The 21,397-nt window shown below is 39.3% G+C and overlaps 2 protein-coding genes across 5 annotated transcripts in view; one reads left to right on the forward strand and one right to left on the reverse strand.

The window, feature by feature from the left end:
• Positions 1–8,532: 8,532 nt before the first annotated feature.
• Positions 8,533–21,397, forward strand: part of ARHGAP5 (Rho GTPase activating protein 5) — a 78,836-nt gene continuing 65,971 nt past the window's right edge. The window contains exon 1 of one of the 4 annotated variants that reach the window (XM_077908959.1): positions 8,533–8,813. The gene's annotated coding sequence lies outside the window, so the exon portion shown is untranslated. Of the gene's footprint in view, positions 8,814–9,104; positions 9,227–9,423; positions 9,614–21,397 lie in introns of those variants that run through there. The other 3 variants (XM_077908958.1, XM_077908960.1, XM_077908956.1) reach the window with 3 other exon arrangements.
• The window catches only part of LOC144321349 (uncharacterized), a 38,680-nt gene continuing 26,540 nt past the window's right edge, over positions 9,258–21,397 (reverse strand). Inside the window, exons 2-3 of the mRNA XM_077910897.1 lie at positions 11,132–11,245; positions 9,258–10,043 (exon numbers count right to left, since the gene is read on the reverse strand). Coding sequence (XP_077767023.1) covers positions 9,258–10,043; positions 11,132–11,134 — 789 coding nt within the window. The 5' untranslated portion in view covers positions 11,135–11,245. The remainder of the gene's footprint in view (positions 10,044–11,131; positions 11,246–21,397) is intronic.

The raw sequence follows: 21,397 nt of genomic DNA on the forward strand, positions 1-21,397 counted from the left end.
TCAGCAGCCTGTTCAATACAAGGTGAACATACAGAACGCTGTCAAAGCCAGGGCTCTTTTATTAGAATTAGGATGACACTTGGGTTGCGTACCACAGTAACATGAACCCGTAGGCCACACCGTTGATGTACACATAGTAAATCAGAAGGCAGGATTGGAGCTGCAGTAGCCTCTTTTCTCTTTCTAATCCCTAAATCACTGTGGCACATGATTTCTTTGGGGCCAGGAAGTTGCCTTGCACTGCAAAATATTAAAAGGCATGGTAGTATTTTGAGGTATCAAATGAAAAGATCACTTTGAAGTGCTCTAAAATTACACTCCTTTGGCTTAAAAGAGTTAACTCACTTCCAAAGATACTTATAACTGAAAATGAATTAGGCACCAAGGAGAAGAAGATTAGTTGGAGTTCCTCATTTTTGATTGAAATGACTCAAAAGTCCAGATCAAGGCCCATGTTATTGAGATCCTAATTGTTGTGGGTCACTCTTTCATAATCCTTTACCCAATTTTTCTGGTAGAATGAATATACTGTTTCTAACAACAAAATCAAACAGGATAACTGGTATGAAGCTATCCTGTTTGAATAAGGAGAAATTGGGAAAGAAAGCCTGAAAAACAACATGTTGCCAAATAAATAAACTGGCTGAAAGGATGCTCTAGAAGAGAAAGTATTTTACTCAATGACATTTTATCTTTTCTAACCTTTTGCAAGTTGGGAAAAGGAAGTATTACAAACATGCTAGGAAGTTTCTTGGGAAGTATTGGGAAATAGTAAAATAAAGTCATTTTTACAGTAAGTAAAATATTAAAGATTGTTTTTGGAAAATTCAATCCAAGAATTAAAGATCCAATGAGGCTCAACTCAGTTATAATTCTAAGAGTCTAATTAAAAAATGGGTAATAGTGAAAGGGAATAGAAGGGAAGGGAGAAGAAATGGGTAGGAAATATCAGAAAGGGAGACAGAACATAAAGACTCCTAACTCTGGGAAACGAACTAGGGGTGGTGGAAGGGGAGGAGGGCAGGGGGTGGGGGTGAATGGGTGACGGGCACTGAGGGGGGCACTTGACGGGATGAGCACTGGGTGTTATTCTGTATGTTGGCAAATTGAACACCAATAAAAAATAAATTTATTATTAAAAAAATGGGCAAGAGCAGAATAAAAATCTTATCAAAGAAGAGATACCAAAGAATAATAAGCACATAAGAAATCATCATTTGTCATTAGTGAATTCAATCTACAATATTACTTCATACCCACTAGAGTGGCTATAATAAAAAAGACAGAAGATAACAAGTATTGTCCAGGTTGTAGAGAAACTAGAATCCTCATATATTGTTGACAGGACTGTAAAATGCTATAGTCACTTTGGAAAATGTCTGGCATTTTCTTATAACATTAAATGCACATTTACTATATGACCCATTAATTTTATCCACAGATATCATTTATCTAAAAGAAATGGAGACCTATATCCACACAAATATTTGTATGTTCAGAGCGACACTATCCATGATAGCCAAAAAGTGAAAATAATCTAAATGTCAACTAACTGGTGAATGAATAAACAAAATGTGGTATATCCATATAATAGAATACTAGTCAACAGTGAGAAAGAATGAATTATTGATGCATGCTAACATATGGATGGACCTCAAAAATGTAATAGCAACTAAAAGAAGTCAGATGCATAAGACCGCATATTGTATGATTCCGTTTATATCAAAGGTCCAGAATAGGTAAATCCTGAGAGAAAGAAGATTAGTGGTTGTCTGAGGCTAAAGATAGAAACAGGATTGACTACAGGGACACAACGGAAACAAGGCATGGATTATGGGGACTCAGTATTGGCTACTTGGATGCCCTGGATTATAGTACTTTGGGGGGTATGCAAAATGATGATACATTGTGGGAGTATAGAGAACTGTGGACTTGGAAGCCACAGGGTGACCTTTTGGCAAAGAAGGTTAGGAGCAGTTGACCTTATAACAAGGGTGGCAGGCTTGTTTTGGGAAATCCAGAGGTTCAAAGCTAATGAAATCAATTATAGGGATGAGTTTTAGAGAAATGTAAATTAACGTAGTATCATCTGGATGAAGGTTTTTTGTTTGTTTTTTCTCTTTGTAGGGAGAGATGAAGTAAGGGCTCTAGACAAAACTGATAGGGAAGCTGAGAGTAACAGCTTTGTCCTGGATGTGGTGGTAGGTATGAGGAGGTGTTAAACTAAGTGTGAACCAGGAAAAAGTGAAGCCTGGTTCCTGGGCTAACCCTGCAAAATAATTTCAAACTTGATAATGTCAGAGTGGCAAACAGACAATTTTGTGGATGCAGAAATTTCAGCTCAGGGAGCTTCAATGACTTCTGAAGATCATACAATAAGCAAAACCCGAGATACAAGTTCAGGTCTCCTGATTTCCAGTTTGGTGGGCTTTCTATTGCAGATGAATTTGTGCCCCAGCATTCCTTTGCACTGTAGTAAGACCATTTGAGCCTTTTCTTTAAACTGGTAATTGATTGTACTGTGTTGAGGAGGATAGGATGTAGTGAAGAGGAGTGCTACAAGATAAATGCCCCAACTTAAAACAGCAACCCTCAGTTCCCTGGGGTGATGGAAGCCAAAGGTAACCTAAGTATCAGCAAATCCACATGGGAAACCATCCAAATGGAACAAATTTTATCATAATCCTTGTGGTCCAAAGGGAAATACCACTGCATGTGGAAAGATCAGCTCAGCATTATCAGCATTAGAGGTACTATCTATTGTCTATACCTGAAAGCTATTGAACAGTCTTAGGGTAGAAACAGCTTAAAAATAGACTGTGCCGTGACATCAGCAGTATAGGCAATACTATTGGCAGACTTACAAAATTAAAAATAAATATTGTTATTAAATATAGCAAAATGTATGTTCTTTGATATGTTTTGGTCTGTAAGACCTTAAAAAAAAAGTCATCAAGACAGACTGCAATCCAGTGATTGCAATAATATGTTTACCTAGGAAATTTCCTTCCATTACATCAGAGGTTGCCCAGATGGAACCAGTCAATGCCCAAGGTGGCCTGTAAAAGGCCCAAGAGATAATTAAGAGAGAAGGAAAAGCGGATGGAGAATCAAAAGGTAAAGAAGGAAGAAAGTAGAAACAACTAAAGTAGGAGTAAGAGGGAAAAAAAGAGAAGAAAAGAAATATTAAAAGAGAAAGAAATAGGTTAATGTGGTAGGCAGTTCAATTGCTTCAAAAGAGTTTACCTTATTCTGCTTATATATTGTTTCACTCCATTTTCAAGACCACTGTAATCCAAATTTTTATTGCACAAGAAATAATATGTTTGTTGTAAGATATTAGAAAATACATAAAAGCGCAAAGGAGAAAATTAATATTAGCTTTAATCCAGCCTCTAGATTAAATCTCTGTTAACATGTTGGGCAATAATATTATCATCTTGTTTTCAAAACATTTTTGTTTTACAAAACTGGAATCATACTACCTTTACTTCTTTGCAGCCTGATTTTTTTTGTGGAAATCATTATAGATATTTTTCTACCTCAGAAATCTATACTTTTAAAATATTTTAAATATTTGCCTATAATTAAGTACAATTTTATAAGAATTTGATCTACAGGACACCTTATGAATTTTTGCTACTTACTTTTACTTTGTTACCATGTCTGTAAAGTCTCAGAACTCCTAATGTAAATACTTTTTAAGGAGAAAATAGAATTTCTATGGGTACTAAAGCTAGAAATAAATGAAGCATATGCTCTAGTCCTGTGCTAGAGTGTGTTGAAGAGAGATTGGAAGCCTATTTAGGGAAAGAAGAGTATTATTATCTCTCACTATGTAATAGATGTGTTTGAAAGAAGTTGTGTGTCCATCAAAAAAACACATTATTATTTGAGAAGCTTTTTGAAGAAAATGCAAAAGCATGGATCGGCAAAGCAAACATTTAGCATCTATTGCAGCTTATAATGATAGGGAAAAATAACAAAGCTTTAATTGTGTAGTGATTAGACAGCTTCTCATGATTTCAGAAACTCTTATGCTACACCAGTTCTATACAAGGTTCTCTGATGTTTCAGATCTACAGTTATTGGTTACTAGCAACTCACATTTACCTTCTAGAGAGATGTAATGTGGAGAAATATGGGTCATACTCAGGCAAGGACACCTAACTTGATTTTTACGGGCTAATTTAGAGATTTCTTTAAATGATTTGTATTTTCCAAAGTGATTATCTCAGCTGGCATTAAATATGATCTAAGGCCTTCTGTGAGTAATGAATCCACAGAAATCTATAAAATTTAAGAGTGTTTCATATTATTATCATCAAACATTCATTGGGCTTTCTACTAACCATGTTCTAGTTATTGTATAGGGCCAAACATTCATTTAGGGTTCTTACTTAGAGGGGCTCACAATCCAAATTTGGCCTAAAAAGAGCAGGGATAAGGGGGTATTCACAAAAATTATATTCTTATGGTTAAATATTTAAGCAATACAAGTTCCTGTTTCCCATTGTAATGATTTACAAATGACAGTGGTAACAATCTCAAAGAGAGAATTAAGTTAGCAATCTCTACAATTATTTTTTAGCTTTGTGGGGTTAACCTTATTGGGGTTGATTAAATTCAAGCTGTGATCCCTCATGAAAACTCAATGGAGGGTCCAGATGGCCCAATAATACCTTCTTTTGTGAGAGAATATAACTTGAGGATTTTTGCTTAATTAAAGTATTTGTGCTGGTGGGACCTCACTGACTTGCTAGCCCTTTAAAAGGAGTCTGCATTACAAATAATCCTTATAAAATACTAATTATTCAAAAATAGAGTTCTACTTTCATTATTTCAGTTATGTCCTAGGACCAGAATGGCAAGAACATGACATTGTGAACCTAGACTCTGATACCATCTTTGGGATTTCAGTCTGAAAAATACAATTCTGGATAATCAACAGAACAAGGCTCTATGGAACAAAATGCCAGGAAGGTCAATGCATTACTTTACTACTGTTCCAGTCCCAAGCTCACAATTACCTTAACTCTTGTCAAAATATTTTCTACAGTAACAGCCAAGACATAATTAGCACCTTTTCTTCATGCTGAAAATGCCATTGGTAGCCATAAAACAAATATGGAGAAACTCTTTCAGCTCGCAACTCAGCAAATGGTTACTGGGGGTTATTGGGTATATCATGATTTGCCTACTAGAGGGAAGAGCAAGCACCCCCTCTTACTCTGCCTCTGGTCCACCTGATAGTCCTAACTGTATGAGACAGGGAGAAAGAGAACTCTAGGCAGCAGGTAGGAGTTAGAAGGGAGGTAGAAATGAGTTGTGAAATTCAATAGGAAATTACACAATAAACAATCATTTAGTGCTTTGGTTATTTAATTGCCTTTGTTATTCTCCAACTTCTTTGTCTGTAATCAGATGACATTCTGAAGTAGTTTGTTCTCCAAAAGCCTGTCTTGTATCAGATATTCAAAAAGCACTGGTCAATTTTACCGTGAATGCAAAGACCCTTTATTTGGCTTTTCATTCGTTCTTCATTGAGGCTATGAAAGCCAGAGTAGTTATGATCACAGATTTCCAGCAGGGGGTGCAGCTGCTTCTATAGGGTAAATTCTTTTAAAGCCAACTCGCATCAAACATCTGAACAACTGGAGTGTTACCACTGCTGATAGAGCTGGAATTTTGATAACATTTATGGTTGTCAACTCTTTTGATCCTAGAAAGACCATGCATGTTAATACTTTATTAGGATGTGTTAGAGAACTAGAGATTTGTGGAGAATTTTTAGATTAAAAAAAACTTAAAATGCCTGACCAAAATCTTATTCTAATTTTTTCAAAGTAAATGAAGAACAAAGCTCTGGGTAATTTTAATTATCCAGTACAGCAGAACAAATGCTTAAACTTTTATTTCAGATAAGAAGAGTAGATGATCTAAGAGTAGCTCTACCAAGTAGAGCTTGGTAATATTTACTCCATCTCCTCTCTCTCTCTCGCACGTGTGTGTGGGGTGTGTGTGTGTGTGTGTGTAAAGAATATATTATTTTTTCAAAATTTCTTCTTTTGGGTGGGGAGGGTGGGTGTTTAAAGCTATTTCTCTGTAGGCATGGCTCCTGACCAACTTTAAAAGATGCCGTCTTTTTCTTTGTTTTTTCTTTTATTTTTTCCTCTTTGTAGCCTTTTATTTGTAGATATCTGAACATCTTCAACCACAGAATTTTGGCTCCCCGATTCCTATGTTCAGATTTTTATTTGTACAGAAAAGTGTATGCTTTATTTTTTGAGAAGAGCAAGTAATATAAAAACAAAAATCTGTTAACTTTTTCATACTTGTAAGCAGCTTTAGACAATTAATATTGATAAGGGGCAAAATTCTACAGTTTCAGACTCCCTAAATCAAGACGGATGATGTAGGAGGATCAACAGTAATGTTAGCTACGAAAATTATCCTTTGAAAATCACGGCTTTAATTGTTTGTTTGTTACATTTTTCTGGGTCTTCATTACGAGAAAATGAGATTTCAAGTCTTGTTTTCTTCTCCAGAATCATGTCTTGATTCTTTAGTATCATGTCTTGTTTTAAAGGAAGCATCATCGTATAAAGAAGGTGAAAACTACACCTTTGGACATAAAGCTGTACATATCTGCTGCTAGTTGATCCTGGTGAGTGGAAGAGAAGACAGGTCACTGAAGAAAATGGTATCTGAGAATTAATATCCATGGGCTCTCAGAGCAAAATGTCATGGAAAGAGCCACGGATTAAATGCCCACCATCTGGGAGGGTGCCTGGGGCGGCTCAGTTGATTGAGCATCTATCTTCCTTCAGCTCCGGTCATGATTCCGGGGTCCTGGGATCAAGCCCTGCATCGAGCTCCCTGCTCAGCAGGGAGTCTGCTTCTCCCTCTCCCTCTGCTCTTCCTCACCACTGGTGCCCGCCCCCCCCTCTCTTGGTCTCAAATAAATAAATGAAATCTTAAAAAAAAAATACGATGATGCTTCCTTTAAAAGCCTTGATTTATTTGACTTGGGTTTATGTTGATACATGTCCATGGTTATGAAATTTCTGATTATTTAGGAAGTGATTTTTAAAGTTAGGGTGGATACTATTAACACTTAACGTTTCAGAGTCAAAGTTGTGATTCTGAATAGGCTTAAAGTATTTTTAAGGACTCTTATTACAAAGGTCAAGAAATGCGTTTAAATGCATGAACTTTCCAACCCCCACAAATGGTATGGATACTTGTGGCATTAGTACCTCAAATTGATGGTTCCACTCCCTTTCCCCAATTTCTTCCTTTCCCTTTTCCTTCTTTTCCTCTGTATTTACTTTGATTCCAAGTTTTCTTTTGCATCCTTCCCTGCCTAGGGTTTGTAACCGAAAGAAACACACCTTAACTACTTAACTATTTGGTACCGTTCAGGTGCAAGACAGTGGCTGGAGTAAGGAATCGCAGTGATGCCTTTTTAAAATTAGGGACTAACAGACATAGAGTAATTAAACATGTCTCTTCGGCTTTGTCTATTAGGTTTACCTTTGAAATACGGGCATTTAGAGGAGCAGGGGTGTGCAACAAACTTGTACTGGAATATTGTAATAGATCTACTGACAAATATTTTCCCATTTTTACCAAAAGGCAGTTTTGGGTTTTCTAGTTTATTAACAGACCATAAATGTACTTCTGGTTGGCAGCAGCTGCATCATTATAACACACAGAAAAGCAACCTTGGCTAACTTCAATACCTTATGTAACCTAAGAAATAAAGAGTAACTGGAATTTAAAAGATTTTTCATATGCTAACTTTACTGACGATGAACTGTCTCAATGTAGGAAACAAATCTTTCCCCAAAGAGAAATTCTCCCCGCAAATCACTTTCTTTCTTTTAGACATAACAAGTTAGAGTAGTAGATTTACGTTTTTGGCTCATTCTTTTTCTATCTGCTGGCAGCTACCTTAAGACCTCTGTATAAGACAGATTCTGGTGACCTTGGGAAAGTCACATTTCTTCAGTGGTAAAAGGAAAGGCATTTTTCTACCGTCTGTCCTCTCTCCACCAGGGCTCGGAAGGCAAATACCCTGAAAGCCCGGGGCACCCCCAAACTTGCAAAATTTCCAGGTCTCAAAAAATCTTGCATGTACGTAAGGTAATATGATAAAAGGCTGGCGGCCGACGGTTCCCAAGGTTGGGCTGGTAGGGAGCTGGCGCCTTTGGGGCCATCCTAAACCCCTGTACCTTGGGGTTTCGCTTAACTTCCCTAAGAACCGAATAAGCCACGGGCCTGCGTGCGTCGGTGCCGTGTGGACCGGGAAAGGGCTTCTGGCTCCCATGGAGTTTCGCCTTCTGGGCGCGGGCGCGGGCGCGGACGGCACCAGGTCCGAGCGGGTGAGGTCTGCGGCTCTGCAGCTGGCGAGCGATGCCCGGGCAGCAAACCGGCCGCGCACGTAGCAGCAGACACGCGAGCACGTCCCCGCGGACAAGCGAGGGCGCGTTCTTTTCCTCCCTTGAATTCTTTGCTGCTCGGAGACCGGGACCGGGGGGAGGTTCCTCGAGAACCTCCCGGTGCCCGTGCGAGGTTTTGCAACGGCTCGCACAGTGTCAGGTTCCTCCGCGGTACTGTGGTTTGCTCTCAGTTCCAGCCAGAAACCGGAACAGAAGGGAAAGGAGAAAGCAGGGAAGGTTCCGAGACGGCCGCGCTCGGGGCTGCGTGGTCTGCGGCTCCTCCAGCGCCGAGGAGGGGGCGGAGGAGGAGAATACGGAAAAGGGGAGAGCGGAGGAAAAACACCCACGCCAATGGGGAAAAGGGAAAAGGTGAGAAGGAATGGAGTAGGAGAGGGAACCAATGGGCGGGAGAGGCGGGGGAAGGACGGGGAGGGGGAGGGGGAGGGGCGGAAGCCAATGGGGGAGCCGGGACGCGAGCGAGGACGCGGCCCCGCGCCGGCTCCCCTCCCTCCGGCCCGAGCGCTCGCGCCTTCCCAGGCTCCCCGGAGACGAGGGCAGGGGCGGGGCCCCGCCGGGCGCGCGGCGCGGGAGGCGCCGCGAGGTGAGGGCGGCGGGGGCGGGGAATCGTGGGGAGGGCGGTGCGGGGGCGGGGGCGGGGGCGGGGGCGGGGGCGCGCGCGCGCGCCCCGTCGAGGCTGCGCCGCCGCTCCGCCCCCGGCCGGGTGTGTGGCTGAGCGCGCGCGCGCCTGCGTTCCGGCGGTGCGCGCCGGGAGAGATGCTGAGGTAAAGTTCGGGAGAGAGGGAGCGAGATCCGTCAGCGCGAGGGAGCCCGAGTGGCCGCCATTACTGAGCCCGGCGCGGCGGCGGGCGGCGGGGAAGGGGGGAGGGACGGGGCCGCCGCTGGTGGCGGGCGGGCGGGAGGGTGGGTTACCCGGCAGCCGGAGCTGTAGGGCTCGAGGGCTCGGGGCGTGTGTGTTGGGGAGGGCGGGGGGAGGTGGCTGAAGGGACGCGGCGCTGGGGGAGCGCGCCGGGAAGAGGCGAGCAGAGAGTGGAGGAGGAGGCGGCGGCGGCGGGAGCGCTCCCCAGGAATGTCGCTGCCGCCGCCACCGCCACCGCCACCGCCGGGGCCGCTGCCGTTGAGGAGGAGACGGAGGAGACCGACGGTGTTAGGTAGGACCTTGCGATCCCTGCTCCCCTGGGCCTGCCCGCTCGCCCCTCCCCGGCCGGGACCCTCCCGCCACCGGCTGCCCCACTCGGTCGCCGCCGCCGGTTGCAACCAGTTCGAGGCGCTGGGGCCCCGCAGCCGCGGAGGGGAGCCTGGCGCCGCCGCGCTCGGTCCTCGCAGGCCCGGCGGGGAGCGGCTGCCGCGGGCGGGGGGGGTACGGTCGGCGTGAAGGGCAGAGAGGCCGGGGGAGGGGGCGCTTTCTCCACAGGTGACGCGGCCGGGGTCGGCGGAGGCCTGGTGGTGGTCGGGGATCGCGCCGGCCCCGCCGGGCGTGCGCTCTCCCCGCCGCCCCCACTTGCCCTGCTCTCCGGCGGTGCGCGGGGAGGGAAGGCGGCGGCGTCTGTCGGCTGGCTGGCGGCCGGTAACGAGTTCCACCTGGAAGGGGGAGCAGAGGGTGGGCGCGTATTCGCGGAAACACGGTCTTCGTTGCAAACTTAAGCGCTTTCCGCGGGGATCGGCCCTTTCACTTTTCCCCCCCGATCGCCCCTACTCCTCCTCGGGTTTCTCTTCGCCCATTTCCCATCTGCTGCGAAAGCTCGGGGTAGGGTTGTGAGAAGTTGCACTGCGCCACCAAAACACGGAGTCTTACGGTGACTGCGGCTGGGTTGAGGCTTTGATTATGAGTTTCTGCGAGAATAACCTCTAGATTGTCCCTCTGTTTCCACTAAAGAAAAGTATCGGGGTGGGGGTGGGGAGCCGCGCGGGAGCGCGCGCGCACTTATCCACACAGAAATACTCCCTCACACCCTCCCTCCTCAGCGTTATTAGAAATGCAAGTGAGGTGGAGGCTGTGGGTGTAGCTGGCGCCGAGAGGTGCTCGGAAGTGAAGGCAAACTATGAGGACGTTTGATAGAATTCCGAAAAAGTTGCCGGGAGACGCTTACACTTTTGCCATATGATAGAAATCCAGTTTTCGCTCATGCTTAATAAATGGGAATTTTAAGTGTTTTAAATCTAGACCAAAATAGGCATACAGATTGCGTCTACGCTCGTTTTTAAGTTTAAATTCCTAACGATAACTTGAGTTTTTCTTTGTGATAGGAAACGATACCAATTTTTAAAACAGTCAAGTGTGAAACGGTGGAGTACATCCTTGTATCGGCTGATCTTTGCCTATGCTATGCTGCCTTCTCTACAGGTGTTGTGTGTGTGGGGTGGGGGTGGGAGGGGTTTGCTGGCATCTCTTTAAACATCCAAACCCATACTCAATTTGAAAGTATTGGGGCGGGGGGGGGGTGGGTACACTGAATACATTTGCATTCACCTCAGAAGTATTTCTCAGAGTCTCCATTTAAAATGGTTCTTTTAACAAAAATTTGATCCAGGTGCAGCTATTTGGAAAAATATTTAGTTAAGTTACATTAGAGAAAGGTGTTTTGAGATGTTTTACCTGTCAATTCCAGTTTATTTGACTTCAATATGATAAAACTATATTCTTAATGAGTAGTTTTAGATATATATACCATATAGGTGACCGACCGGATAGTTTTCAGGTTAAGGTTTTATTTCCATTTTAGATTGCTTTCTCACTTTTGGCCTTTTCATTTATTCTCTCAGACTGACCCACGTTACCATATCTGTAGTAAAGCAGAGGGAAAGAGTGTTGAGTGTGTATCACCAAAAACTTCCATAGCCCTTGGAGCACTTTACCAGTAAACATACATGATTGAAAAGCTAGATCTATCTGTGTATTTAACACTCAAGAAATATGCGATTGCGCTATTGATCTGATTGACTTAAAGCGGACTTCAGTCAGAAGGGCACAGATGACTAAAAAACAATTGATTTGGTTGTCATGTCATGCAGGCTACATTTTTTTAACCCACCTCAGCACCAATTATTTTACCATTCTTTCTATATGTTCCTTATAAGAGCATTGAGGAATGGGTGGGTTACACTTGGCTATCAGAGACAGTTGTCACAGAATTCTGATACTTCGTCATTTTTTTTTTAGCACCTCACCCCATTTAAATTACATTAGCTGTTTTAAAAATGTCTTGCAAAATTAGTATCTTAAATTCTATCACATCTCCAAAATGTTTTGCCTATTTCCCATCTGTTTGAAAAGCAGATTTAATACACTTAGTCTTTTGGAGAAAATAATTATTTTGACCTTGAAAGTTAAGATTTTTTTTAAAGGAATAAAATACTGTCATTTGCATTCCTTTATTTTTGGAATTGAATTTATGGTACAGCTTAGAAAATAGTTTTGTAACTCAGGTTTTTCTATTGAAGTAAAAGTTCTGTCTTATGAAGACTACTAAACTTTTTTCAATATTAGCAGGCCTTTAGGTAAGTGTTGCCTTTTTTTAGTATGAAAAGGCATAATAGAAGTTTTCTTGGTGGCTACAGAGTTAAATTTCAATTCTCGAAACTACAGTTTCTATAGAAATTATTTTAAAAACTATTTTTAGAGCTGTAAGGCCCATGATTTTTTTTCTTTGCACACCAAGAAGGTAGACAGGTAATATAATTGACTCAAGAAACATATTCTGTTTCAATAATATCTGTGTTCCTAAAAAAATGTTTGTGAAATATATTTAAAGTATTCCAAGGGAGCTTGGTTTTCTAAAATGAATGAAGAAACCTTGATAAAGTGAATCTATCATTTGATGACTTGAGTAATCCAGCTCCTATTTGTTTAAATGAAGGCTGTATTTAATCATTTTATCAAGCCAGGAAAAACCCTATTAGAAATTAAGAGAAATAATTCAGTGCTGAAAATTTTAAGTATGAACTTTAATTGCTTTTAAAACTATTACTTAAACCCCTTATGGATTTTTTCGTAGATGGCTTGAGACTTCTTCTGACAACCCAGCAGCTTCTATTTTTGTTGTTAAATGTACTCGACTTAAGAATTCTTTTGAAAAAAGAAATCTACACATAAAGAAAACTTAAAGCCTCTGATTTGTAATTCATTAATTCGTATCACCCTTATTTAGCATTTACTGTGCGCCTGGCCTTGGGAATACTAAGATAAATTAGAGATTGTGTAGCTTGATCTTTCGTTGAAGAGGTATAACTATGAAGGGGTAAAATATGTACATACAAGTACTAAGAAATGTAGAAAAGAGAACTATTTCTATCCGGCACTCTTTGGGAATCATTTACAGAGTAATCATTTGATTTTGGATGTGTTAACTGCAAATAGGAGTTTGAATATAAGACAGATGGTAAACAAGGTTGGTCTCCACCCCCCCCCCCTCCCCCACCCCGTATTTTGGAGGCTGAGTGTCCACAATACCTTAGGTTTGTAGTACAAAAAGATTGTTAATGTTTGGTCATGTCTTTGTGTTAGACTCCTTAGAACTATTAATTGGGAATAAGACTTATGCATAACTTTGTAATTTAGGGTTAAAATATGACCTGTAGATTAGACCTGGTTAGATTCTTAAGCCTTTTTCATCATGAAGAGTTAATGGTACAGTTGAATTTTCATTTTTCTAGCTTCATACTAGATTTAGCCTATTTTGTTCCTGAACAGTAATTTATTGAGTAGCTAGGGCACTGTGAATAATACAGGGAAATATAAAATACTACTCCCTTGGAAGAGCTTATAGCTTTGATGGGGAGAGATCTTGACAATTTAGGAATGGTTAGATGCCAGCTCAAGATAGAGTAGAAGAGCCAAATAGAAGGCAAGACATAACTGATTGAAAAATCAGTGTAAAGGAATTTAGATACAGGAGATAAGATTTAGTAGTTAGGGAAGATTGGGATAAGTAAGAAAAAAACTTAAGTTAATGACACTGTGGACCAAAAGGACAGGGAAGTGAGGATAGATTGGCAGGTGGGAGGAAAATATAAAGTGAATATTTAAGAGCATCAATTTGTACCTTTTGAGTGAAATTGAAAGATTTAGGGAAAAGTGTTAATGCAAGGTTAATAGCGGGAGTGATGGGGCAATAAACAGTTTTTGTGTTACTGTTAGCTTTGCTGTATTTGGCATTACCAGCAACCTTGAAAAAACTTGAACATTGGTTTTGATACAGTTTGTTCATTTTCTTCCTGTTGATCATGTATTTTTTGTGATCCATAATTTTGTTTCTTTTTGTACTCACGTTTTCAGAGCCAAATAACAACTCTGTATTTACTTATTTATCGTTTTTTTGGTTGATTGTTTAGAGAACTAGTGGAAAATTAACATTTCTGTGATCTGGGGAATTGAGCATCCAGATTTGTTATTCTTTATTAACCAAATAACTATTTAGACGTTTCTGAGTATTGAATGGTCTCAAATAATTTTCTTAAGTTTATGATCTGGAAATTTATGTTTTATCAATCTTGATGTTGCCTCATTTCTCTATTTTTACTTTTCTTTATAAATACTGTCACCTGAAACTCAAGTGACACCACCATCTGTTGCTGAAACTGATTAGTTTTTCATTAAAAAACATGGACTCATTTGGCTTGATTTCTTATAATTAGCAGCCAGTCACCAAATTCTTTTCCTTGGATTGTTCTTTTCAATTTCTGTGGTAGTTCAGGTGCTTTTTAGCCTCCACTATTTATCTATCTCTTGGGCTTTGTGCCTCAGAAATCTAATTTTGAATTCCATTTCTAGCTTATAATGATTTCTTATTGCTTATTACAAGGTCTAACTCCTGCTTGCCCTTTAAGACCTTCCATATTCCTTATATCTTCAGAAATAAGCGAAATAAGAAATAAGTCTACTTTTCAGCATGGTAACTGTGCTCAACCACTCCACCTTAATCACACACCTGGAATGACTCGTTTTTAAAATTCAAATCCAATTTATTTTTCAAAGTTGATTCAGATCCTTTTTCTTCACTGAAATGTATTATTCCAGGGGTCTGCAGGTTATGGCCCTTAGACCCGATAGGCCTTCTGTCCTGTTTCTATATAATGGCTTTTTTACATTTTGAAATGATCAAGGATACAATTGAAAGAGTAATATTTTGTGATATGTTAAAATTAAATGAAGTTCAAATTTCAGTGTTCATAAACACAACCATGGTCATTCAATTAAGTATTGTTTATGGCTGCTGTTTTTGTGCTGTGACAACATAGTTGAATAGTTCTAACAGACATCTTATGGGATGCAAAGCCTAAAGTATTTATTCTCTGGCCTTTTTTACAGAAAAAGTTTTCCAAACCCTGATCTATTCCAGCTTGAAGTGATCTTTCACATTTTTGAATTCCGATTGCATTTATCAGTTCCATGGTATAGCACATTGCCTTTGTCTTCTCAGCTGTGGTACTATAAAGTTTCTTTAAAAATTGTGGGGAAAGTGCTTTTGAGCCTTTTTTTTCAATCTATGCATTCTTTTTAGTCTATACATCTTCCTGAGATTCTTATTCAACCTCTTAATGTTCCTATTATTAAGAAAATTATTAAGCCTTACCTACCATATTTTTATAATGAAAATAAGGATTTCCTGTGGTATAGCATTATAATCTTCAATGTCAAAGCATGCCCTTCCCCTCACTTCTCGTTCTCCAAAGTGAGAAGACTCCGATTCTGAAGGGGAAGTGAATATATTCGTAGTGCTAGCTTAGTGGACTTCCCTATACTATACCTTTGTACCTGCAAAACCTCTGACATAAAGTTGAGCAGATAGTAGCTAAGCACAGTAAATACTTAATGGGTTGTTTACATAAGTTGGTATAAATCAGATGACCTTTGGTCCTTCTGTTTTCACCACAGAGTGAGGAAATGGTCTAGAAAGAGTTTAGAGTAACTTTCACACCAAGGTATTTGACAAGTTTAGTTTAGGTCATTGGTTTTTATGCAGGACTCTTTTTCAAACAATAAATACTTGAAATATCAAAAGATAAAAATGAGTGAAAGAATTGTCTTTGTTGATTAGGACTTGGGGCGTACCCAGAGTATTGCCTACTTGGACCTTCCTAGAAGTACTTCCATTGAGCCTTCAGGTTTACCTAATTTGTCTTGACAAGCATACTGTTGGTCTTAAAAAAATTGTGGGCTTTTTATATTAGAATATACTGCTATGCTAATAGTCTTTGGGCCCATAGCATTGTGTAATTTTTGTTAATTTTGACTACAAATAAGACTTTAAGATTGCCTAGTGGCTTAGGATCTGAGTCTAGTGATTGACCCATTTAGTCGTCAAATATTTGAGCAGTCACTGTCAGGAACTGTGCTGGGTGTTGGGAATATAGTGAAACGAACAACAACAAAAACAGAACAAAATCTCCATCCTAATGATTTAATCTGGAATCCTACCAAGATAAGTTTTCAGGTTATTTGGTCACTACATAAGTTGTTGAAATTTTTAGTAGATTCTTTTTTCATTCACTTGATTATAGTTTTCTGAAAAGACCAATTCATAGGAATTACATCTTTAGCATCCCATTCAACCTTGAGATTATGTGCTTATGTTGTAGAAAACTTGGTCAAAGACAGTATTATGGAATGTAATTGAGTTTTCTACAGATATTACATTAATTACTTAGTTATCATATATGTTAAGATGGTCTTCCTCTTCCAATTTTTCACAGTATTGATGCATTTGTTATTGAGAATGAACACGATTAAGAAAAGTAGTACTATATCAATTGTACCATGTTCGCCTTTTAGTAATTCAGTTGATACTTTTATTCTTAAGCTGGTCTAGATCGCCTGAGATTGTGAAATGTATGTGGCCGTCTTCGGGCTTGGATCTGTCTTTTCGCAAATATTTGTTCATGTAAGGGATATTTTATTTGGCTTAAAGAAAATAGAACGTGTAATTACAAAGATCCTTCAGTGTAATTAGCTCTTGAAAACGTAATTTTTGATAATATTTGTGATTCTAAAAAATGTTTCAAAAATAAAAACTAGATAGTTATCCTGGCTGAATGTATTATAGAGCATAGGCTTCATGCTGATGGTTTAATTTTTTACTTTTTGGGATCCTGAAATACAGGTGCATTTTCTCCATTAATATACTTTTTTATTTTATTTTTTTTGAGATTTATTTTAGAGAGAGTATGAGAGCTGGGGGAGGGGGGGAGAGAATCTTAAGCATACTACCTAACGAAGACCTCAATGTGGGGGCTTAATATCACTACCCTGAGATCATGACCTGAGCTGAAACCAGGAGTTAGACACTCAAACTGAGTCACTTGGGCACTCCTCCATTGATAGCTTTAGAAAACCTCTTAGATTAATATATTATAGTGCTTATTTAGGAAACATAATGTGCTTACATCTTTTTTGCCCAGAGAATTAAGCACAGTTTGATTTTAATATTACGATTCATGCATTTATTGAGTAACTACTCTATGTAGGAAGCACTGTTGGAGGCTTTTGGAATACATTGATGAAATAAAAATTTGTGCCTTTGTGGATCTTAATAAACAACTCCTTTGTGGAGTTGGGTGGGGAGAGGGATAGAATAGAGTTCATGACAAGTGATAAATAAATTTTATAATAATTTAGGAGTTAAGAGGCAAGGGGGATTTTAGGGATTACTGGGAAAAGCAAGTGGAAAGGCAGAGACATGATTAGCATATTGAGGAACAGTGTGGAGCAGAATGAGAATGGAAGAATATATGAGAGTAGGTCAGAGAGCAAGATAAGGTTGGAGAAGGCAGATCTTATAGTATCCCATAGAAAAGGATTTACCTTTGATTTTTAGAAGCCACTGGAGGGTTTTGGGCCTAAGAATGGGCAGGGCAGCTCTGACTTATGTTTTAAAAGACTCTGGTGGTTCTGGTAGTAATAGGGGGAAGAGGAGTGGGAATGGAAGCAGGGAAATTAGTCTGGAAACCTTTGGAATAATCTAGAGTCAGATGTGGTGGACGAGGACAGAATTGGAGCAATAAATGTAATGAGAAGTGATAAATTCTGGATATGTTTTGAAGATAGGACCAACAGGAATTTCCTACAAAATAACTTAAAAGTGTAAATTTTAAAAAGTATACCTTAAAAAAAAAAAGATTTATTTGAGAGAGAGGGTGTGCATACTAATGCAGAGGGAGAGGAAGAAGCAGACTCCCTGCTGAGCAGAGAGTCTGCAGCAGGCCCCATCCCAGGACCCTGAGATCCTGACCTGAGCCCAAGGCAGACACTCAGCTAACTGAGCCACCTAGGTGCCTCTATACCTTTTACTTATGAATGCAAGTTTTTTGAGAAAGTACAAAACACATTTTGATACAAGTCCAGAATTACTAAGAAATGATTTTTTTCAGTTTCCTTAGGTTCCTTGTAGAACTTAAGATATTTTTTTGCAGAAAGCTGTTTCATGTTATTAGAACTTCTGTAAAGGGAGCATGTTATGGGGGTCCTGGATGGCTCAGTCAGTTAAGCATCTGCCTCCAGTTCAGGTCATGATCCTGAGGTCTTGGGATGGAGCCTCGTGTTGGGCTCCATATTCAGTGAAGAGTCTGCTTCTCCCTCTCCTTCTGCCCCTACCCCTGTTCATGCTGTCTCTCTATCTCTCTCCTTCTTTCTCAAATAAATAAATTCTTAAAAACAAAAAATGTGTTTGAATGGCGTAGTCTGATATCGTAGAAAACTTAATCATATAGATGGCTTCATTTTTAGGGTAATTTTAGGGATCACTCAAGAAGAATAGTTGCTGTCTCCCTACAACTTTCTCATCAACTGTAGTTCTACTCTAATAAGATATATATGTATATATATAATGTATATATATAATGTACACATATATACACACATGTATACATTGTTGTTACTATCTGGGGAGGTACTTTAACCATTCCCTTTGAATGGTTATAAGATAAACTTAAAGGTGAATGAGAAAGAAACTGCATTGCAAACTGTTGAAAAGCAGTACTATTGCTTAAAGATTGGTCATTCAGAGATTCCTTTTAACTGGATAGCTTTGAGTAGGTCATTGCTACTTTTGTTTTTTTTCATGAGTAAAAATATGAGAAAATGAGAACAGGTTATATGGAAGTAAAGTCATAACAAAAATCAGAAAGATGTTAAATCAACGTAATCAAATATTATCATTAGGGACACTTGGGTGGCTCAGCGATTTAGCGCCTGCCTTCAGCCCAGGGTGTGATCCTGGAGTCCTAGGATCCAGTCCCATATCACGCTCCCTGCATGGGGCCTGCTGTGTCTCTGCCTCTCTCTCTCTCTCTCTCTCTCTCTCTCATGGATAAATAAATAACATCTTTTAAAAAATTATCATTAAACATACTTGAAAGGAATTTTCAGATTAAATCTAATAGCCTGCATGTAGATAATGGCCATTAGTTTATTACTCAGAGCACACACACAAAAAGAGGGGATTCTTTTTATCAGCACAGAAGAACTACCTTTGTTAGTTAATGGACAGTAATTTTGACCTAGATGTTGAGGGCAGTGGATAATTCATGTATGTCCAGGTGGCTGAAATTAAGTTCCTTTATGACCTGTCAGCCAAACTCATGGGAGAAAACTATGAAGTGGTAATACCATACTCACCCAAACAAAGAGCAAAATGTTTTTGAGGACAGGTGATGACAGTTTTTTTTTCTAGTCTATTGGTTTCTCAAACTTTTTAAAACCTGAGAACATTTTAAAAAATTAGAAAACTTTTTCAGATCTTTTATGTAAACTTACAAATCAGATAAAGACTGTACAGATTTGATGATTGAGCTTGAGGGAGAGAGCAAATATTTGTCCAGTATTATTCTTTACCACCTGTAGGTGAGAGAATTTTCCATCACCATTTGAAACTCACTTTGTAGTGAGCATGATCTGTGGAGCTGACTTCTAAATAATCAGCAAGTAGCCTTTCTGAAAGAAGGACATGGATGTGCCTCAGTGTCTAATTGGTAATTTACTGTGAATTTGGTGTAAAAAGTATAAATGTCACACAAAGCTACCTCATTTTTAATTTAAACTTGAATATTCGTGATTTGGAGCCTGCCACTATAAAATTTATTAGGATGTGTGTTGAAACCTCAGTGTTAAAATTTCTCCGGATGCCTTGGTAGCTCAGTGGTTGAACATCTGCTTTGGCTCAGGGAATGATCCCAGGGTCCTGGGATCAAGTCCAGCATTAGGCTCCCCCAGTTTCTTCCTCTATCTATGTCTCTGCCTTTCTCTCTGTGTCTCTTATGAATAAATAAATAAAATCTTTAAAAAAATTATTTCTTGTTAGATAAAAAATGACAAAAGGTGATAACTCACTTAATTTTAAGCCTCTATGAAATTTTAAAAATACTTTGTGTGACAAGAGTATTTTCATTTCTGCTTACACCCTGTAACTTAAACAGAAAGATGTCTCCATATTCTGAGGTATATGCAGTAGGAGAGCGGAAATGTGTCTTTTAATGAGTTTGGAATAAGCATATATGAGAAATGAATAAAGAAGTGCCTGTTAAGAGATTAGGTTTGTAGTTGAGAATTTTTTTTATAATATTCAGGTTTATATGACTTTGTACAGTTACCTTTCTGTTAACTTTGTGTCAAACTGGAAGGCAGGGGACAGTCTTACATGTCTTTGAATTGCTCTTCGTTTTCAGAATAGGTGTTTGTTTAATAAAGAGCCATGTGTAGTGCTAGTGTTTGTTTATACTGTTTAGCATAAAAATTCCCCAAAGTAGTCACTAGGTATGTTTTTCTTTTGATGTACATTTTAAAGGGTATTGTCTGCAGTTTTCTGCTTTTCTAGTAAAAAGGAAGGGTAGACCTTGTATTTTACTATGTGTTTTCAGTTTTTTTAATTGTTACAGAAGCATTGTGCTGTTTTCACAACTAATTTTGTTCTGCCTTTTTATGACCGTGTATAACTTTGTTACCTCATTCATTTTTTTTTCTTATCAGTACCTACAAATACTCTTTTACACAGTTTAGGTAGAGAAGGCTAAATGTGGTGCTAGGGCAAATACCCAATTTAACCAGATTAAGATTTTTAAAGAAGTTTTACTAATGGAAAAGAGTTAATAGGATTGGATGGGGCTGCCCTAATTTCTTTTACTTCTAATTATTCTATATATTTCTGTCAGATAAATATTTTTTGATCACAAGTCTGATCACGTCATTTAAAAAAACGTCTTTGACAGCTTCACTGTTTCCAAGAATCAAATTAATACAGAATACTTAATTAAACTCTTTTTGGTGGGTACTTAACATAAAAAAAATGATTTAGTTCTTAAATTTGTGTAGATATGCAGCCTTATTTTATTTTATTTTATTTATTTTATTTTTATGATAGTCACACAGAGAGAGAGAGAGGCAGAGACATAGGCAGAGAGAGAAGCAGGCTCTATGCACTGGGAGCCCGACGTGGGACTCGATCCCGGGTCTCCAGGATCGCGCCCTGGGCCAAAGGCAGGCGCTAAACCGCTGCGCCACCCAGGGATCCCGCAGCCCCATTTTATAGATAGAGAAACCATGACACAAAAACTGTTGTCCTAAACTCATAAATAAGAGGTTTGAAATCCATTGTATTTATTCATGGTTTTCTACTTCCTGTGTCGTTCCTTCAACATAGGATTATTTTATTTTTTGTGAAAATGAATCTAGTAAATGCATTATTTGAATATCATATGGCAGATAATATTTTTAGTTGAGGCTAATAGAATAAATTTCAGAAATATAAAAGTAAATCTGAGATTTTAGTTTTTTAATATTACTTTACCAGAAATACTAGTCATAATTTTAAATTATAATAACTTTCTCTGTCCATTAGTTGTTAATATAGTTAATGTACAGTATATGTTGAATAGCTGTTTACTTGCAATTCAGGTTCAGGGTAGAAGACGTATTTGGGACAAATGATGGTTCTTTTCTTATCGTA

This window comes from Canis aureus, chromosome 9 (assembly GCF_053574225.1).
Source record: "Canis aureus isolate CA01 chromosome 9, VMU_Caureus_v.1.0, whole genome shotgun sequence".
Classification (NCBI taxonomy): domain Eukaryota; kingdom Metazoa; phylum Chordata; class Mammalia; order Carnivora; family Canidae; genus Canis; species Canis aureus.